Here is a 16,319-nt window from a genome sequence, read left to right as displayed (position 1 = left end):
GGCTTCTGACTACTCTGGGCTGGCTATGCCGGCCCCTCCTCCTCTGAGGAGTCCTCACTGTCGCTGAGACCTGGCTGGTCCATGACAGATATGACCAGAAGTGCAAACTTTCAGCATGAGGCAAAGGACAAGAGCCAAAAGACTCTTGTCCCTTTAACTCTTAGCCTGTGGCTTGCAACTGTTGCCCTGTATGAGCCATGGTGGTAGAATCAGTGCCAGATTGGGTTGACCATGTGGCTTATCTCATGCTTAGAGGTATACTGAAGGTCTTTGGGGCTGTACTTCTTTAAGACTTTATGTAAACTGTATGTTACTTTGTGTAACTCATTTGGTAAACTTCTTTGAGTACCCAGATTGGAAGAAAATCAGAGTAAACATATTGAAAGAAAATAAGTGAAAAGATGCACAAAAGCTGAAAGCCAGTACAGTGCAGTGATTCAAGGAGACCTGGATTCAAGCCCTACTGTGCAATAAAGGTCTGCTGACTCTGGGCCAGATACTATCTGTCAGACTAAGCTACCTCTCAGGAGTTGTTGTAAGGATAAAATGGGGAGGGAAACCACATATGCCATCCTGAATTCCTAGGAGAAAGGTGGGGGGGGGAGCTTGATTTTGAGCATGTTGATTCTTGCATCCTATTCCTCTCCAACCCCATTATGTCCAAAGCCACTAGTAGATTGGTCAAGCTACAAATCAAGTACTTCGGTGCCCTTGATATTAACAGAACATCTCAGAATGAGAACATAATACATTTTTTGTACTGCTTCCACAAAGATTAAGCCAGGAAAAGCGGATAGCACAACATGGATGGGAACAGAAGAAATGGTGAAAGAAAAGCCATTGTTGTGTGATCTAGCAATTCCTTCTGGTACACATACTGAGCAATCTTCTCTCTTCTCTAAGCGGGATGTTGCAGCTCAAACAGAACTTCCTATGCATATTTCACCTCATGGAAGGAAATGGGAAGATTCTACACATGCTGGGGGCTTCAGATAAGATCTGCTTCAGGACACACTCTGTCCTCAAGTCAGCAACTGACTTCAGGAAGAAGTAAACCCCATTAATTCGATCCCCTTCTTGAATCCCCAGTGCTTTTTGCTCGATAGCATGATGCCTCCCAGAGCCAGGTGACAAACAGAGAAGAATAATATTATGCCACTTAGCTTATTAGCAAACGAGCACCTTGCACAGCCAGAACTGTGTCTCCTGCTGTCACTTCACAGTCTGATACCTTGAAAAGATATTCCCTTGAAGGGCAATTAGTGGAAGTCAATTAGAGCAACACAAGAAACCAGCTCAGAGGAGCTCTGCTGCATGTGGTAGGGAAGAAGGAACTGCTGAGTGCTACACCTTTATGAAGCAGGTTTCAATATGGGTTGTGGTCAGCAGCTTTTCCAGTTCTTTTTATTTTGTCCCAGTTTTGCCTTTTCTCATGCAGTTGCTTTCAAAAAGTCAAGGAAATATATCAGGTGTTCTTGACTATTAAAGCTCATTTCTTTTCCTGAACAGCTGCCTGGCTGCTGTGGTTAATTGGCTAAAAGTGAACAAATTGAAACTAAACTCTGAAAAGCCAGAGGTAACACTGACTGGGAAGGTGGAGGCCTTGAAGGACATTGTTCTTTTCACTTCTGATGGAGTTCAGCTGACCCTTGATGACAGTTAAAAGCCTTGGGGCATACTGGATCCAGCTTTACCACTGGAGAGGCAAGCTAATACAATTACAAAAAATTGGTTCCTACAAACTCAGCCTAGTCTATAAGATAGCCCTTTACCTAGATGTGGCTGATCTGGTTATCTGGTTCCATGCTGCTGTAACATGGAGATTAGACTACTGTACTGTAAGAAACATTGGTTTCCCCTCAAACCCAGTTTGGAAATTCCATCTGGTAGACAAAGCTAGATGGAGTATGCATAGTACTCCTATTCTGCAGATGCTCCATTGGCTGCCCATTTGTTAGCAGGCTCAGTTTAAGGTATTGACTTTCACATACAAGAGGTCTTGATCCCTCTTATCTGCGGGACCGCCTCTTCCCCTGTGCTCCACCACGACATTTTCACTAATGTCAGCAGGCGTTCTGCAGGTGCCAACCAGCAAATGGGCAAAAACGGTTTCTCCGTTGTGGCTCCCACCTTATGGAATGGCCTGAGGAGGTCAGGAAGGCTTCCACTCTCCTGGTTTTCTGCAAACTATGGAAAATCAAATAATTCCAGGGGGCTTGTCTGCACATGTAATCGGGTTGCACTGTACAAAATGGTTCACAAACTTACTTGGATAAATGACCAGGGACTGTGGCCTGCACTGCTGCATATAGCTTACTATAAGTAGGATCCTATTATATAATTTTTGTACCACTTAATGTGTCATGTGAATACTTATGCTGTGTTTCAGTTCTTTCTGCTTGGTTCTAGACTTCGATAGTCCTAAAATGCACTGTTTATTGAATGACCCATTTTGTTGATTGTATTGACTCACTCTGTGTAATCCACCTTAAGTCCCTGTGAGAAAGGCTGACTATAAATAACATAAAAAAATACTTTTATAGTGTGATCCAAAACAGAGTTGTTTTGTCCATTGAAGTCAAAAGGCTTAAAACAGTGTAACTCTGTTTACAATTGCATGGTTAGACATAAATGTTTTAAATAAATAAAGCACTGATGCCTTCAACTTTTACAGTGTCCAAATGTTGGAAGCCAATAATTTTGCTATGTAACACTGCAGTCCTAAATACAATTATACCTAAACCCAGTGACTTCAATGGACTTAGAAGGGTGTAATTCTGTTTAGGATTGTACTGTAAGTCATGTTTTGATTACATCTGACAGCGCAGCATAGAAGTAGACTATCTTTAAATCACGGAAATTAAAGCAGATATGTTTAAGAATCAAGATGATGATTAAATAATATGGACATAGCTTTATATTAGATAAAGCTGTCTGGAAGTGGTGGAGACAACAATATACTCCCTCCTTCTCAGTCCCTCATCAGGTGAAGCTCAGCAGCCATCAGACCCAGTGACCTTATAAAGAGCTGCATACCAGCCAACTGGCCAGTGGCAACTGGCCCTTTAAGACTCAGGTACCCATTGACAGCTGGTCCTTTGACAGCCAGCTGTCTGATAATCAGCCATTTAGAAGCTCCAACCTGAGAGTGTGAAAGGACAGGAAAGAGGCAAAAATGGCTCAGGAGATGCTACTGATCCTTCACAGGCTGGGCCACACCTCCATAAATCTTCTGGGTAGAGGGAGGCCACTGGGCATGCCCCTGGCCTGTCTAGGGCCTTCAAAAGTCTTGGGGGAGGATGTCAAGGAGGACAGACCTGCTATGGCTCCCACCTCAGAAGGGAGTAGAGCTAGGGGAGAGGAGGTGGATTAGGGTGGCATCCAACCCCCATCCTTCTCAGTCTGATGCTCCCTCTAAGCTGTGGAGTCTTGTGAGCAAAAATTCTACTTTGTGAGCTACTGGCATTAAAGTTGTGAGTGAGCAATTTGGCTGCTACATAAGTTAGTTTGCTCTGGAGCCATCCTTCCTGAACTAAGACAAAAATGTGTGAGCCAGAGGCTAAAAAACTGTGAGCTAGCTCACATGAACTCATCTTAGAGGGAACTGTGAGACCAAGGGAAGGCCCACCAGCCAAATTAAACCCTGGTGCCTGACAGTCGGGGTTGGGATTCCTATGAAGTCTGGCAATGCACAGAAGTACCTGCTAGTTATCCACTGGCTGATTTTATAATACTCGATCTTCAAATAAAACTGACTAACTTATCAAAGGACCATATGTTTATGAAATAAGTTAATCGGGGCTCTGACCCAAGAACAGCCCTTTCAAATAAAGCTGAAATCCACTGATCAGCTGATTTACAACCATTTATATCCTATTCCTCAACCAGCAAAAAGATTCCCACAGTGGTAAGAGCAATAAACAATTAAAATCAAAACAAAACATTAACCAATATTAAACAGCAGGAAAAACACTGAAATTAAGCAGTGGTTGGGCACTGAATCCAGTTTCTTCTTCCTTGTCCAAATAGCCAATCCAATAGGACTGTAACAGTGTTTAAAGGGATACATGGCACAGCCTTGTATAATGTACACAGCTTCCACCTATATGTACAATTCCCCATCCAGGTTGAGCTCAGTATCTGCTAGACACTCATAATGCTATAATTTGGTATAACATACCAAACGCTATAATTTGGTATAACATACACAACCACCCCAACACAGAGAAATGCTACAGCTGTATCAACAATACCCCAGAGAAGCTATGAATACAATATTTACCGTGCCAAATTTAAACTATTTAGATACTTTCCCAATTTGTGCCTCCCAAGAATCTTTGATTCTGTCTGCTTATTGCAAAAATTATGAAAGTCATTCCTCGTTTCATAGAGAAGATTAAACTATAATGCATAGTTGTAAAACTTTCTATTAAGACCACTCAGGCAGAAGAATGTTTAAGTAGCAATTATAGCAGCCCTTATCATTGATTTGCCAGGATGTGGATTACATGTTAGAGCTCTACTTTGATCAATAAACCATGTGAAGGGAATCTAAAATACATATGAAATTGCAGTGGATGGAGGTGACCATCCACTATCCTCTCCTTTCCATGTGTAGTGAACCTGTGGACCAAAGGATCTGTCTGTTGATGTCACTATCTAACAATTACGGAATTTGGGATTTAGCAAAAATGAATCCTCCTGCTCTCTGGTTTTGTGGGGTTGCTTTGCAGAAAAATCCCTGCTGATGCCTTAGGCTGACAGAGAGCAAGCTGGGCCCACCTGCCCCTTCCCAATCCATGCTAGGTCCCTTTTTCTCCTCGTACCTCTCTCTTCTTGCATATGACAAGCAATGGGAACTACTGTAGCCGCAGCAACCAGCCAAGGCCTGTACAACCTCTGGCCCACCAAGCCAAATGTAACCCATCACTCCTGTTTTGTGGCTTGTGAGATTATTTATTTGTTTTTATTTACAAAATACCATGTAATCTGCTTTCTGTCTTTGGGAGAAAGTGAGATTTTTAACAATCAGTAGCAGATCTTTTATGGCATCAAAGCAAGAATGCTTACAAAATATGTCATAATTGAAAATGTAGCATGCTGGCAAGAACACTCAGAAGGATAAAAGAAAGATGGAAGGACTTACTTTGCTTTTGCTTCGGCATCCTCATATGCTTTATTGGAAACATCATCCAGGCCCCCAATCAAATGTTTGAATGAGCTGTAAAATAAAAGCACATTTTAAAGAAAAGGCCTCTTGCATAAATAATTAAAGGCCAATAAACGTCATCCTTAATCAGCAACTGGAGCTGTGCCTCAGTGGAAGAACATCTGCTTGGGAAGCAAGAAGTGCCAGGTTCAATCCCTGGATCAGGTCACAGGTGATGCAAAAGATCGCCACCTGAGATTCTGGAGAGCTGCTGAGTAGACAGTACTGACCTTGATGGACCAATGGTCTGACTCACTAGAAGTCAGCTTCATGTATGTTTGTGTGTCTCCAAAAATATTGTGGGGAGGGAAATGGCATGAAGAACCAGGAACTACCTTCTATATAATTAATAATCAGTGGAAGATAGCAATGATTAAATTAACAACTATACAAAAGGGTGTTGCTAACCAAGCGGGGTTTATGGACAGAATTTCAGTGTTAAGTGAGGTATCTTCCTCCGGATAAATGTCTATGAGCCAACCTTGGCATGAGCCCAGGCTACTGTTTCTACTTTCTTGATAATGGCTCTTAAACTGTCTACTTTGTAAGAAACTCGTATTAACTTAGCTACAAAGGAAACTCTGAATATTGGCTATCAAACCTGTGGCTATCAGACCCTAGGCGGAGACACTAAGCACTACACCATGCATGGCATGTCAGCAAGGCCTGTTGAGAGTCACTTCTGCTATAGAGCTAGGGTTGCCAGCCTCCAGGTGGTGGCTGGAAATCTCCTGGGATTACAACTGATCTCCAGGCAACAAAGATCAGTCCCCCTGGAGAAAATGGCTGCTTTGGAAGGTGGCCTGTATGGCATTATACCCCACTGAAGTCCCTCCCCTCCCCAAACCTCACCCTCCTCAGACTCCACCCCCAAAATCCCCCGGCATTTCCCAACCTGGAGTCAGCAACCCTACACAGAGCACTCCCAACTCTCCCTTGTAGCCATGCACTGCAAGGGAAGATCAGTCGTGGTGAGAAAGCTGCCGCTGCTGGTCTTTTTGCAGAGGAACCCCTGGGAGTTCCAGAGGAACAGTTTCCTAGACTGAAAACCAATTTGCTATAATATCAAAACACGACTGGTAGAAGGACGGCGAACACATAACTCAGGCAACAATAATAACCTATCTGGTTCTGTCATCGCTTTCCCTAGTGAAATCCAGGAAATGTTTTGTGCACAAAGAAATCTGACTTGTCACAGGATTACAGTTCCTGGAGTCTGAAAAATATAGCTTCATGATCAGTAAACCCACCTAGGTTGTAATGTTCATGCTCTCAGTACCCCTGATAATACCCCAGTTCTGTTCCAGTGGTGGCAACGTATTGTTTAATTGGTGTCTGGGAATAGCCATTGAAGGAAAGGTCCTGTACCTTTGAGACTGCAACAGCCATCATCATATTACTGCTCAATTCTTCTCCATAGCCATGTTCAGTTTTCACTACAAATTCACACCTTGGTATGAGTTTTGTGGTCTTGCATTCCCTTCTCCCCCACCATCGGGAGAAAGCAACAAATTCACTGAGTTGTACCCATATTTACTTGAATGTAGCATCTCCTGATCTGGTTTGTCCTGAGGAAGAACAGTGGTTGTGAACAAGTGGCCAGAAAGATGACATGGCACACACTAGTTCACCCTTTACTGTGCCCTGATGGGGTGGAAAGAGAGGCATATGGTCCTGAGCCTGAGTCTCATAGTAGTTGACAACTCTGTCTGGAATATCTCTACGAAGACCACTCTTTTCCTCTGGCCAGTGTAAAAGCTACTTTCCTTCTTAAAATCAGCATGGACCTGCATGATTCTAGGAAGGACTGAAGGGAATTGCAAACAAAGACCAAATTTGCTTCTGGGGTAACAAGAAAAGAGGAATAATTCGTAGTGACAGTATTTTGAGGAACAGAAATACAGAAATGCCTCCTGCGCTAGGTGAACCAAAAATGATCAGGTAAAAATGCTACAGTATGAAGAACATTGCCATAGACTGGATATCTTGGATGATTGCTCACAAAAGCCTATTGTAAAGCAGGTCCGGGATATTAGATTAATTTTTTTCCTCTAGAGGCTTCTGCCTCATTTACTCATCAAAGCAAATAATGGATGTCTTTTGACAGAATCAGAGTAGCTCATCTGGTATCACGGAGACCTTGCTCTAAGAGTCCCAGCACATTGCTGAGACAAGCAAAAGATGGCCCCAGTCACACGAATTTGCCGTGCGAAAGGCACGAATGCTGGGTGGATTTTCGGGGTGTAATCACACCACAATATCTGGCAAGCGTAGCACACCCATGGCCAACTCATGGTGTGCTGCCGAAGATGTGCAGTTAAAAAGTACATGCAAAGATCTACTAGCAAATGGTTTGCCACGGACTGCAGATGGACTCGTCCAATGTGATGGTGCCAGTGCGCGCCTATTCCCTCCAGCTGTCCTCTTTGCAGCGTGCGCCGAAGGACAAAACCCCGGCGTGCCCCCGGCGCATCTGATCGCATAATGGTGGATCAGAATGTGATGGCGCAAATAGCCACGCCTCCCCCCCCCACGTTTTCTGGCACCTGTGGCTGGGGCCGATGACTGCTAAAACATGAACAGGATCAAATTTTATTTCTCATGCTTTTAATGAGTGAGACAGAGCGGGGAAGGGATCACTGACTAAAATGGTAGTTTGGTTATAGATTTGCACATTCAAATCATCCTCTAGTGCTGAGTTCTGGCACCGAATGTATGAGTTTGTGCTCATACTAGGAAGAACCCTCACTCAAACACTAAACATAGGCTTAATACCCAAGACTACCCTGGCTATTGGGCTTTGTGGGATGCACAACAGTGAAGTGGCACTGCAGACAGCATTCCAATGTGACATTGGAGAAGGGGTCTCATGGAGGATCCCTTATACTGAATCACTGGTTTATCCACTACAGTCTGCCTTGAATGGCAGTAGCACTCCAAGGTCTTTACCTGAAATCCTTTCATGAGAGCTGCTGGAGATTCAGACTAGGACCTTCTGCATGTAAAGCAGGTGCTGCACTATGGCCTTTCTCCCAGGATCATTCTACCATGATTTTAAAAACTACATTTTTAACTACATTGTGGAGATGGAGCCATTTCTCATGAGACTCCTGTTCAGATGTTGCTCATGTAAGTAGACTACTCATGTGGCAGTTATACCCATGGGTAAGCCTGCTGCAGTAACGTTATTTCAGTTTTATGTATTTTGACAATACTTGAAAACCATTTTCAGCGCTGGAAAAAACTGTAATTTCTTAAAATAAAGCAACAACAACAACAACCCCATTCTGTACCAGCTTTGCATTAATTTTAACTCTAAGCAGCACTGACTCAGTCAACCCGACTAATAGTGTGTGTCCAGTGTGTGTCCAGTGTGTCACTGAGTGGACAAAGGCAGCTGATCTGTGTGAGTCTGAACGTCACTTGTTTAGAGAAGTAACGACTCCAGGAAATACATTACGACATACCATTCAGTACATGTATTTAATTCCCATTGGAGCTTGATGGAGTATTACTATGTCCTTTATGTACTTTGCTAACTGCGAGCTGCTAGTACAAAATACCAGAAAGTCCCCCCACCGTATAATTTCCTTTATGCAATATCCTTAGAACATTAAATTCTTTCACAAAAATCAATGAACAGGATATAAGTGACAAGGCTGAAAAGGAAACACAAGACAACAAGATTCTTCTGGAGTATCAAGTACAAATTGTCTAAGATAACCCAAAATTTTAGCAATCGATGCTTTGTAAAGTAAAAGGGTAAAACATAAAAGACTTGTTTCTCCATGTGATTTTTTAAACAATGCATTCTGCCATCACTTTTGGAATCTATGGGCACAATTCAGTACATGAATGCAAGGAAGGGAACCTCTAAAGGGAATTTCTAACGGGAAGTTGTTGCATCTTGGGCTTGTACCTGCTGCAGATCATGAGAATTCCAGTCCATGCTGGAAGGAAGGGGGTGGGGATGCCACTCTCTTCCTCAGTGCTGTATACGAGTGGTGGGGTTCAAGCAATGGCCACCTGGATCCAACAACCAATATATGGTTGCTGGAAGCAGTAAGCATTTGTGACAGCCCTGGGTGATGAGTTACTCCCAGTAACAGCAGAGGCAAAAGCATCCTTTGGTATGTCTTTTTACAGCATGCTTTCTCCTGATGACCTTTACTGCAAACTCACGAAGAATAACCTGCAGACAAGTGCAGGCTGTTCTTTGGGGGGGAGTTAAGCTTGCAACCACCAGAAAACTGAATGGGGTAGAAACTCATCATAACAGCATCCCACAACATTATGACATCAATTCTGGCTGTGTAACCAGAACTGACATCACTGTGTCTCAGGGCGCTTTAACATTACCTGAAACTCTATGGCTTTATCATACAGTTTTGAGTGAATGCTAGAGCATCCTGTGGTGTGGTGATGTCATTTCCAGTTATGTAGCTGAAAATGATGCTATGACATTATGGGATGCTATTCTGGCCCCCATGGGGAGCCAATCTCACCACATTTCCTCCCAGCCCTTCACCAAAGTGAGGACAGGCAACAAGGGGGTGGGAGTTCTTCCACCCTCAACTGCCTAGGGAGGTGGTTGGCTCCCCTTCACTGACAGCTTTCAAAAAGGGGCTGGACAAATATTTGTCAGAGATGCTTTAGGCTGATCATGCTTTGGGCAGGGGGTTGGACTAGATGATCTGTATGGCCCCTTCCAACTCTATGATTCTATAACTGGTGAACGAGCACTATAGGTGGGGTACGATGAGCTTAAATTACTATATGGGGCACAGCTTTGCAAACAGGGCAATACAAGAGTGCACTGATTCTTATGGCTATATCCAAGTGCCAGAACCATTGCATGCTCACCTCCTTGGATCATTTTCTACACTTACAGTGCAATCCTATGTAGTTACTCCAGTCCGAGCCCACTGACATTAGTGGGCTTAGAATGGAGTAAATTTGCATAGGATTACATTGTTAACACTGCTATTCTAAACAGAACTATATCGTTCTATGGTTACTGCAGTCAACAGGCTTACAACAGTGGGACTCTACTTAGGATGGCACGGTCAGAGATTGTGCACCTTGTGCCAGGAAAACAGGAGCTTCCTCAATTTAGTAACCCTTTTATCGACTAGTGCCAAATCAAAACACTGTAAGAACGGGCATGTTCGAAAAAAACCACTTAGTTAAAGTCAGTTACTCCCAATATTTTAAAACAGCAGGAATAGAAATAAATCAGTGGGAGAAATTAAGAAATCACAGCACAAATTTCCTGCCCTCTTCCACAGAAATAATACAGTTCTTTAAGTCTTCCCAAGGTAATGAGATTTATGAGGTTATATTTTTAGTCATTAACATGAACACTACTAAACGAAACCTTGTTTTCTAAACAGAATACCTAGATATAATTCTAAAATCTACAGAATGCTATTTAAAGGCTGAAGAACAACTTTGTGAATCCTGGTGAATAATTTGGATTATACTAATGCAATCAGTATATCAACTAGATAGCAAGTAAATTTTTCACTGTGTGGGTTCAAGATGATTAGCATGTCCATTGTTGAGGAAGTCGGGGGGGAATTTTAGGTATATCTTTAATGTTATTAAAAGCACCACAAGGCTAAACATGACTCATTCATGAAGCTTATCAACTCTGTGAACTACATGGAGGCTAATCCTAACTCTGAACACCGAAATCTGCCTCCTCTGCCAAAAGCTTTGGGAAAGATACTTTTCACAGCCTGGCATTTGTGCCATGCGAGTGCCAAGTTTTATTCACCTGAAGTCCGAGAAACTGACCAATGTATGAAAAGAAGAAAGGGGAAAAGAAGGGATGGGTCTAAGTAAATCATCCAAATGTTAGATGAGTTAGTAGGTGCAAAAGAGCTAGAGGGCCTAACTTCTGTAATGTCTTTGGCAGGTAGTGAAGTCTGTAGGCTCCAGTGTGATACACATTTCTAAAACACCAAATCATGCTGTACTTCTGGGTCACCACTAAAAGCTTTGCAATTGCAGATTCTGCTTCTTTTCTGCCGTTTTATTCTGTCCTTTTGGGCTTGCTATAGCTCAGTGGGTAGCATAAGGAGACCCAGGATTAAAACCTGATTTATCCATAAACAGTTCTTGGCAGTCACAAAGGTCAATAAGAAATGCCTATCTGAGACTGACAATCCCATCATACTTTTACTATGCGCACACTTCTGGCATGTGTTAGAAAGCCAATGCTACTCAAGTTCATTTTTTCCCTCCACCTCCAACAAAGCTGCTGTATGATACATCTCCACTATAACTGAATGGCATAATTGTATTAAAGATTTAGAGAGAAACATTAAGCCACTGGCAAATTCATAACTATAAAAAGCATGACAACATCTAATGGATCAAACAGTGCATTTGCATTCACTCCAGTTGCCCAGAGGAGATGATGAAAGGATCCATTTGGTCAGGTGATGATGCAGGCACTACACTGAACAGGGAAACAAATATTCTGATCTGTGAGAGATTTACTGCTATTTTTGGCATTCCCAGTGTCAGAATGACATATGTTTCTCCTGCAAGAACAACTCAGCTTTACATCTTCCTTCCATCAAAGATATTACCCATTGATCACTGAAGGTACGGCCAGGACATACCTGCCATTTAGAGGGACACCAGACACTCTTGCTATCCACAGCGGAAGGTGCTAATCAATGGAAGCAATGCAAGCTGGCCAAGGTCCAAGGCAGCTGATGAACTTTACAGTTCATATAATTTTCTGCTATATGTTTTATTCTGCCTTACAGCATTGTTCTCCCCTTCTCCATGTTATCCTCACAACAACCTTGTGAGGTAGGTTAAGCTGAGAGAGAGTGGCTGGTTGAAGGTCACCCAGCAAGCTTTCATGGAAGAGTGAGGATTTAAAGCTGGGTATCCAGGATCCTAGTTCATCATTCTAACCACTATACAATGCTGTGCTTTGCTCATCTCTTAACCTGATCCTATGAGGTACTGCTGTGTACAACGCCATACTTGTGTTTCAACCCACTGCATTTAGGTGGGTCTGTAGTGGTGTGCAAGCAGTCCAACACTGTATGTTACAGTTGTTTCACAAGAGTGGCTTCCCATAAACTGGAAGACAGTGGGTGAGCAAAGATAAAGCAACTGCTCCCTCACTGTGTGTGTTGGAGGGTTGCTTGCATTGGCCCTAAGAGGCCAAATCTATGAGTGGCCGCCCATATAAAGTTGGTAATGGTTTCAGTTTAGAAATCATTCCTAAGAAGACAATTCAGAGGCAGCCATGGAACACATCACCCCTAGGGTTGCCAATTCCATTTTGGGAGATCCTGGAGATTTGGGGATGGTGCCTGGGGAAGGAGGAGCCTGGAGAGGGGAGACAGCTCAGGAAGGATGGGATGCCAGACAGTCCACCCTCTGTAGCTACTATTTCCTCCAGAAGTAGTTTGGAAATCTGTTGTGATTCCAGGAGAGCTCCAGGCCACATCTAGAAGTTGGTCACCCTGACTCTCCCAAGTTTTCACCTATAGGTTTCTGTACTTCCTTGTGATGAAATGCAAACTGCTTCTAAAAAACTCTCTTAAATACACTACACAACAATATGGCTTTGTACAGTAGGGCTGTCAGGCAAGCAGAAGAGAACAGCATACCTGGCGGGCAGAGAGAAGGGGTGCTACTGAGCTCATGAGCACAGAAATCCAACGGTCAAGACCTTCTCACCCCAGACCATTTACTGCCTGCTGCAGGAAGAGGGTCACAGAAGCAGCCTGGAGTGCACTGAGCTTGTTGGACTCAGATTCTGGCCTTGGGAATTCAACTGAGTGCAATGCCTGCTGTTCTTCTAGCATCTTTTCTCAGTTTCAGATTTGCAAACTCAAACATATTTGTGCAAAGCAACGATGCATTTCTGATGTTCTGCTCCAAAGGAAACCAACCCTGAAAATGTTGCTCTAAACGTCCCACTGCTTGGGGGGGAACAGGAGCTAAAGAATCCCATTCTTGTGATGCACCACCCTGCAGAGTCAAATAAATGTGCATGATGATACCACAGTAAGTTGCAAAGAGAGAGAAAGAACTGCAATAATTTAATTGAGTTTACTGCAAAATGAAACGCAGGAAAGGAGGTTCTGTTCTTCATCAAGTGCAAAAAAACCCCGATATACAGATTAAGAATTCAAACATGACTTTTGGCTTAATCCATTACTATGTATGCGTCCAAGTTAATGTGAGTTTTACAGATTAAAATGGACATTAACAGAGAAAAGTATCATTTTCATGTCTGTTCACAGAACAGCTTTTGCGTTTTCAGTTTTTCACAGATGTATGTGCATGCCAATTAGGCATAGATGTCTTCAGTCTGAAACATTGGAAAGATGACAATTTAACTGTATAGGCTGGAACACTCACACACGTTTCCCCTCAGAGTGCTGTGCAGCCCTAGGCGTGTAAGCTTGGCTCAGCATTTAATTCTCTTCTAGTTTCATATTTATCATATTCAGCATTTTCCATCCCTCTGCAAGTAATTAGTAGTGGATATCCATCAAACAATAACAACTATCTGAGAGTCTGAAGAGCTTTAAGAGTTTCCCTTATCCCACAGAACTCTGTGCACTGTAGTTATGGACAGCTAGGGATACTGGACATTTTCAGGTACTTTGCAATTGCAACACTACAGTTTTCAGGAGTCTCTGGTGGGGGGGGGGGACTGTGACAAGTAAACTTGCTTAAAACAAATTTTCAAGTAATTAGTAGTGAATATCCATCAAACAATAACAACTATCTGAAGAGCTTTAAGAGTTTCCCTTATCGACCGACTGGCACTCCTTGGGCCCGATGTGGACCCTGAACCATCTTTTCCTAACCCCAGTAGGCCTATGTTCTGAAATTAAAAAAGAGATTCCAGACTTTAATGTTACAGTTTCTTTCTATAAAAAAACTCTGTCTTCTATAGATGTAGATTATAATATTTGATTATAATGCTATGCTTGAGCAGATGAGGTCTACTCTCTGTGAAGCCACTGCTACTAGACGATGTTGCATTTATTAGCTGACCACTCCTGACTCTGAATGCCCGGTTGTGGAGAATAGCCTTAAAACAAGATTACTGAAGTAAGCCATCCCAGATGTAACAAATGCTTCAAAGCAACAGAATCCCTTGATTTCTATTGCTGGTCTTTTTTTCTTTTTCTTTTTAAAGAGCTCTAGGAACTTCAGCACTTTTTATAGGCTGAAGTAGAAAAAAATGTGTTGGTAGTGACCTCACTGACGTATGGAGAGCTAAGATTCAATAATCACCCACTGTTGACGTAAACCTTTAAAGAGCTAGAAGGGGGAAATGATTTACAAGGAGGAGTGAAATGAAGCCACATTTGAATTCTAAATCTATGAAGCCCATGTTCCAGAGATAAAAATTTGTTTGGTATTCCAACAGTCAGTGAATTTAAGCATTCAGGTTGAAGAGACTATAAAAGTGACAGGAGTAAATGCTATTGAAAGTAGATGGAATAAGTAAACCAATAAAAAACCTGTGTCAGAGCATCTGGAAAAGCAGTCTTGCAATGATGTAAAACTAGTTGGCATATCCATTAACACAATGATAGATACTCCCTTTGATTTGACAGGATGCCGTGCAACATGTAACATCTCTGCAACGAGTTTGTGCCGTAAATTTGATTGTGTTTGCGAAAATCTTCTCATACCTTTAACCACCATGGTATTTTAGGTAGAAACGGACAGCTTTCTTCCCCTAAGAGCGGAAGGGATGAGAGAGTGAGGGAAACTGGGGCATCAGCACCTACTTCTTCAGCCCCAGAACACAGAGTTACAGATAAACCCTCATGGTCTCTCTTTCTTTGGTGTAGTGGTTAAGTGAGTGGACTCTAATCTGGGAGAACTGGGTTTGATTTGCAGCTGCTGGATGACCTTGGGCAAGCCATAGTTCTGTCAGAGCTGTTCTTGAAAGAGCTCTCTCAGCCCCACCTACCTCACAGGGTGTGTGTTGTGGGGAGGGGAAGGGAAGGGAAAGGAGTAAGCCGCACTGAGACTCTGAGTGAAGGGGGAAGTATAAATCCAATCTCCTCTTCTTCTGACTGACAGCAGCATTGGTGAGTGTCTGATCCTGCTTACCACATTCCCACTATGTCTAAAAAAGAAATGGTATCAAGGGAATGTACAAGTTCTGGATGCGAAAATGGTTTGCACATTCTCTCCACTCAGCTTTACTTTGGACTTCATAATGGTAAAACCATCTGTAAAGTCTCTGGCCATAATATCGAATACAGTTTCACTGGCAAGACAGTGTGGTATAATGGCTAGAGTAAGATATAGCAGAATCAAGTTTGACTCCCCACTCTGCTTTGGAAGCATGCTGGGTGACCCTGGGCCAGTTGCACACTCTCAGGCTAACCTATCCTCACAGCATTCTTGGGTGCATAAAAAGGAGAAGGGGAAAATGTTGTAAACCACTTTAAATTCCCCACTGGGAGCAAAGTAGGATACAAATGAAGTAAATAAAAAATGAAGAAAGATTGGCTGCGGTCACCCGTTCTAAATAATCCACTTCCAATCCACTTTCCAACTGGATTTTGCCAGTTCACTGTGGCTGTGGTCACCCGCTCTAAATAATCCACTTCCAATCCACTTTCCAACTGCCAGTTAAAATCCAGTTGGAAAGTGCACTGAAAGTGGATTGAAAGTAGATTATTAAGCATGTGTGACCGCAGTCATTGTAATGCCTGCACCTCCTGCCATCTTAGAAATACACTGCTAAAATATGACTCCCAACATGAAAACAGCAATTATTATTAATTCCCCCTGAATTTATGGTCTCTGTTAACATAAAGACTCAAGGAAAGCTATCTGCACTTGAAAAGTGGGAGAGCAGGCTATAAATTTAATAAAATAAATATATAAAATTAAAAAGCATGGGAATTGTAACATAAAGGATATTGTAAGCAGGAAACATATTGGCCAATTCAGACATATCAAATGGTTCATCTATGTTTAGTATGTGAAACTAGGATTTAGTTCACAGATGATCCCCCCAATCCTACCTCAGTTTACCTCAGCAAATCCTGGTTACAGAGGCCGGATATCGCGGGGGGTCAAACGGGCCCGA

The 16,319-nt window shown here is 42.7% G+C and overlaps 1 protein-coding gene across 1 annotated transcript in view; it reads right to left on the bottom strand.

The window, feature by feature from the left end:
• The window catches only part of PRKG1 (protein kinase, cGMP-dependent, type I), a 710,261-nt gene that overhangs the window by 153,037 nt on the left and 540,905 nt on the right, over positions 1-16,319 (bottom strand). Inside the window, exon 8 of the mRNA XM_015415260.1 lies at positions 5,147-5,221. Coding sequence (XP_015270746.1) covers positions 5,147-5,221 — 75 coding nt within the window. The remainder of the gene's footprint in view (positions 1-5,146; positions 5,222-16,319) is intronic.

Source organism: Gekko japonicus, unplaced genomic scaffold, assembly GCF_001447785.1.
Source record: "Gekko japonicus isolate JY-2015 unplaced genomic scaffold, Gekko_japonicus_V1.1 scaffold323, whole genome shotgun sequence".
Taxonomy (NCBI): Eukaryota; Metazoa; Chordata; class Lepidosauria; order Squamata; family Gekkonidae; genus Gekko; species Gekko japonicus.
Note: the sequence above shows the minus strand (reverse complement) of the source record. Positions and strands in the feature narration are given on the sequence as shown.